At 37.6% G+C, this 4,499-nt stretch overlaps 1 protein-coding gene across 2 annotated transcripts; it reads right to left on the bottom strand.

The window, feature by feature from the left end:
- Window positions 1-207: 207 nt before the first annotated feature.
- On the bottom strand, window positions 208-4,194 carry LOC137831865 (uncharacterized protein At5g41620). 2 transcript variants are annotated; one of them, XM_068639725.2, is made up of 3 exons: window positions 3,651-4,194; window positions 2,689-2,814; window positions 208-2,155 (listed from the first exon to the last, which is right to left on the bottom strand). In XM_068639725.2, the coding sequence occupies exons 1-3, from the start codon at window positions 4,011-4,013 to the stop codon at window positions 593-595; spliced, it is 2,052 nt and encodes a 683-aa protein (XP_068495826.2). In that variant the 5' UTR covers window positions 4,014-4,194; the 3' UTR covers window positions 208-592. The 2 variants fall into 2 exon arrangements, with proteins under 2 accessions (XP_068495826.2, XP_090159249.1); XM_090303123.1 differs by lacking the exon at window positions 3,651-4,194 and adding an exon at window positions 3,101-3,225.
- Between the last annotated feature and the right edge of the window lie 305 nt (window positions 4,195-4,499).

Below are 4,499 nucleotides of genomic sequence, written 5' to 3'. Positions count from 1 at the left end.
GCTTTTTGGCAAAATATGTGACTATATACAACTACAAAAGTAATGTCAAAATGAATGCGGGCAGCATTTTGTCTTTCTGATACATCGGACAACGTCCTGGTACGAACCAGCTGTATTTTATAGACAATCGTTTGATAAATAAATCAAACTTTAATGTTCTTTAGCTAAAGTGTCAATTTATTCTACCTTTAAGATTTGAGTCGGAAGTAATCGTGTGTCTGGACACTTTAATAACACGTAAAAATTATGTTAATTTTTGTCAAAAGAAGCAGGCATAAGCTACAGTTTTTGCTTCAATATGGACGCACGCCCAATCTAAGAAACGTGGAATAAAACACGCCATGAAACTAAACTACGCTTATTAAGCTTCAATGTAAATCTAGGAAACGTGGAACTGACAAAAATTTATGTGAGGCCAAACTATGATAACTAGGAGCGCTGAAGGGATGGTTGTTACTTGCTTAGGAATACACTGCCCCTTGGCAGGTAATGGACTCAACAATGATCTTCATCCATTTAACCATGTAATTCCTACGTGATAGCTGTTTACCAAAATAGGTTAATTCTGGACACTGATATGCAGTGTGCCTCATCAGAGTGCGATACCGTGGCAACTACTCACATTCCTATGTTTCTCATTGCAAACTTGTCTGGCAGAAGAAAATGAGCTTTTGCTAATGCTTGCTCTAGAGCGGGATTTCTGCCTCTCCATCCTTGCTTCAAGCAGTTTTGTCATCAATGTGTCTTTTATAGGCAATTTGGAACAAAACTCAGAGTTGTCAAAATCTGGGACAATCAATGTAGATTTCCACTGTTGTACTGGACTACCTTTACCAGTAAGTGCGGTGCGGAGAAGTAAATCTTCCCTGAAAATGCTCTCTGGATAAACCTTATCATTGCCTTCAGAAGACAAGGAACTGTTTCTAACTGCATGACTTGCATTCGTTCTCTTTGTCCACAATAATGTATTACTTTCTGGTGGACCTTGTGTTGCCTCACACACAGTACATGTCCCAGGGGTGTTAAATAGAGCTGTGCTGTCCCCTCCAATTTCACTTGATTTCCTCTCAACAAACCAACTCTCATTTTCATCACATGACACGTTCTTCATCACACCTGCTTGCAACTCACAACAGTCCTCAATGATTTCCTTGGACTGATCATGTTTCCTCATAAAATTGTGCTTTTCTTTATGAACCTGTGCAGTATTGTTACTGTTCATTTTTGAGTCAAGTTTGTCGATTCCTTTGTCTGAATTTTTTTTCTGCTCTAGAATGTAGGTACCAATGGAGTCTTCTTCAGCCACATTAAGAGGTGCCCTTATAGCCTCCTTCACTGGAAAGGAATCCCTTGAATGCAGGCAGGGGTAAATTTCCTTTGCCTCCTTTGTGGAAGAGTTGCTATATCTTAAGTTAACAGATCTTTTTGCATGCAGAAATGCTTCAATATCAACACCTAACTTGTCAACAATTGATGAATCTATCTCTGGGAGATCATGACCAGCTTGAACTAACTTCATTTGCTTGCGCTCATCAAGCCAAGCATCTGACAGATGAAGTATTAGCCTATCAAGGCTATCCCCTTTAACCTGAGTTTGACCCTGCTCAGAATTATCATGCACAAGAGAACGTACCTCATATTCATAATCTCTTATCCCTTTGGCAAAATCATCACACAAATTCTCTAAAAGGATCCGTGTTTTTCTTTCTTTTTCAAGATCTCTCAGAGAACCACTGAATGAAGACTTCACTTCAGAAAGCTCCCAAGCCAGTCTCCGATGCAAGCTTTCTGAATGCTTTCTTAACCTCCTTTCATCTTTTATCTCTTTCATGACAGATTGAATAGCAGCTTTAACTTTATCATGCTCTTTGTTCTTCCTAACAATCTTCTCCTCAGTTCTTTGCTTCATTAAGTTCTCCATTTCATGCTTATTCAATTGTTTTTCTTGCTGTAACTCTTTAACCTGTGCCCGAGAAAGATCTAGTTCCATTTTCAGGGCCTTCACCACTGATAGGTTTGATGCATGCTGTTCTTCAAGACACCAGATATGGTTTAGTACCTTGAGTAACTCTCTGGATGTTTTAGGGTTGCGACTTGACTCTGTAATCCAACCCTTGAAGTCTAAGGATCTTATAGGATGATTATACGGTGCAACCTGTTTTGAGAAAATTGCATATTCATCTTATTATACCAGATACAAAGCGAAAATAGGCAACTTTTTTAAAATGATATGGTCAACAGACAGCCTTTTAATATATGCATTAAAAATGTCACAGAAGGATTTGCAATTAAGAAAACATATTATCAGTCTATCGTTTTTAAGATATGCATTGAAAATGTCATAAAAGAACATTTCAATCTTGCAAAATTCGCCTCAATTTGTCCTCTATAATATAGAGGTTCTTCAACTGCAAGAAGAATGTGTTTCCTTCTGGTGCATTTGGTGGTTATAAGAACAAAGCCACTGACAGAGCTACAACTAGGGTAGTCCCTTAATCAGCTACCAACAAAAACTAATGATGGTAGTTGTTAAAACCCACATCAAAGAAAAGGCAAAAATTAACCATTAACTTCGTATCATCGTTCAACATTGATATTTACAGAGAACTGTTAATTTGTTAGTATTAGTAATATCTTAAAACTAGTAGAACTGCTCTCTATTTGAATGGAATACACGCAGACACTTACTTGCATTGAGCTACAGTGACAAGGAGGGGATACAGGCAGTTTAGTGCGACCATTTCTTTTAGCTGATCTATGGTGCTGAACAAGTGATGTTCCAACATGTCCTGTCAAGCCCGTAACGGATGTTGGCTGCAATGAGGAACAAAGCAAAGGTCAGCAGTCTAAATAAACGTATAAAATGCCATGAAAGACACATAAACACAGCACGAGTACTTCTCCATTAAACAATATTATTAAAAAATGTTCAGCAAAATTGACATGAGCAATTTGAGTGTTTTAAAATATCAGTATCAACAATTTTGTTGCACTGATGCTTGCCATGTTGATCCAAGTGATCTAAATGTAATTAACTTAGGAAGCTAAAGGCAACTCTGAAAGTGATTGCATTAACATGTAGCTTAATTAGTGCAATTACACTGAAGTACTGAATCACTTTCTTGTCTCGTGAAGCCGAGAGAACAAACCAACAAATTCAAAAACCATTTAAGGGAAAACAAAGCGTGTTTTCTTGGGGGGATGAAGAAAAAGTCTAAACAAAAATATCTCTATCTAACAAAAAAAAACTACGACATATACATAAACAAAGACTAGTCACTAACTTAAAAAGCCAAAGCTAGAAGTTTTCCAATTTTAGGTGAAAGATAAAAATAGGAAGAAATTTACCAAAGGAATATTTTGTAAAAATGTTAAAGGTAACATAACAGATGTGACACTCTACCCGCCCATTAGAACATTTCTGGATAAGCTCATCTACTAAAAACAGGAGACAGCAAGAGGTGGTGAAAGAAAAAGCAATAACAACAGAAAAAAAAAGGCAGAAGACTAGTACACAAGCAAATCATATATGAAAAACAAAACTGAAAACTTGTTTCAAGTAAGAAAAAGCCACTACAGCTCAATGATGCAGAAACAAAGAAAGGTATAAGGAGATGCAAGAGAAGCTGAGATAATTAGACCTCACTCACCACTACAGCAAAATGTTTAAGATTTGGAACCTTGAGAAGGGTGTCCCTACGGTGGCGGCGGGTGAGTGGAGGCTTGTTCATTTTGGGAAGTGGGGCCTGTTGGTGGGGCTGAATTTGCCAGAGTTTGGCACAGAGTTTTCTGGCAGAGAGTGTTGTTGAGGTGGGAATGTTGAGGAACTCTTCAACCTGGTTTTTGTTTTTGCTTCTGTTGTTACCATTAGTGTCATTCTGCTGAGAGGGAAACTCAAGTCTCCATGTGGGTGGGGGAGTTGAAGGTCCTCCTCTTTTCCCCACAACAACCCCACCTTTCAACTTTTCCGCCATTAACCCTTCCCTTTTCTCACCTTTTTCTCTTCTTTCCATCTTTCTATTCCTTCTTTCTTCTCTCAATTCTCAACACTGCAACTTCAAATTTTAAACTTCATTTTTTATTCTTTTTTAACATTGAGATTGAAGTGTTTTCTTCTTGTTTTTTCTTTGAAACTTGACAGTGCTGTGTCACCCCTCAAAATCACCAAGCAAGCTCCAACAACAAGTAAACTCTGAGTGTAAGTTAGAAAGTCAGTTATCTCTTCTCTCCCAGACATTCTGCCACGTCAACACATGATTCAGACTTGGCTCCACTTTCATTGGGCCCTTATCCCAACACCTTAATTTTGTCGTCCTTCTGTCTTGTCTCCTCACTAAATTATTGTTACTCACTTTTTTTTCTTCCCTTTCTTTCATTCACATTTCAGTCTCCATCCAAATTCCTCAATCTTTATACTTAAATCTACATTAAAAAAAAACGATTGTGTATCAGACTTATGATTTTGTCAATTTATACTATTGTCTAACATTTTTTATTTA

This window comes from Phaseolus vulgaris, chromosome 6 (assembly GCF_051622355.1).
Source record: "Phaseolus vulgaris cultivar YP4 chromosome 6, ASM5162235v1, whole genome shotgun sequence".
NCBI classification, from domain to species: Eukaryota; Viridiplantae; Streptophyta; class Magnoliopsida; order Fabales; family Fabaceae; genus Phaseolus; species Phaseolus vulgaris.
The sequence above is the reverse complement of the archived record's forward strand: the minus strand, read 5'-3'. Positions and strand labels throughout refer to the sequence as shown.

Bases quoted from the DNA above. Each gene is read 5' to 3' on its own strand.
- LOC137831865 (XM_068639725.2), bottom strand. From the start codon at position 4,013: ATGGAAAGAAGAGAAAAAGGTGAGAAAAGGGAAGGGTTAATGGCGGAA. The intron at 2,815-3,650 runs GTGAGTGAGGTC...TCCTCATTGCAG, and splicing joins TTAAACATTTTGCTGTAGTG to CCAACATCCGTTACGGGCTT. The intron at 2,156-2,688 runs GTAAGTGTCTGC...TTCTCAAAACAG, and splicing joins GTCACTGTAGCTCAATGCAA to GTTGCACCGTATAATCATCC.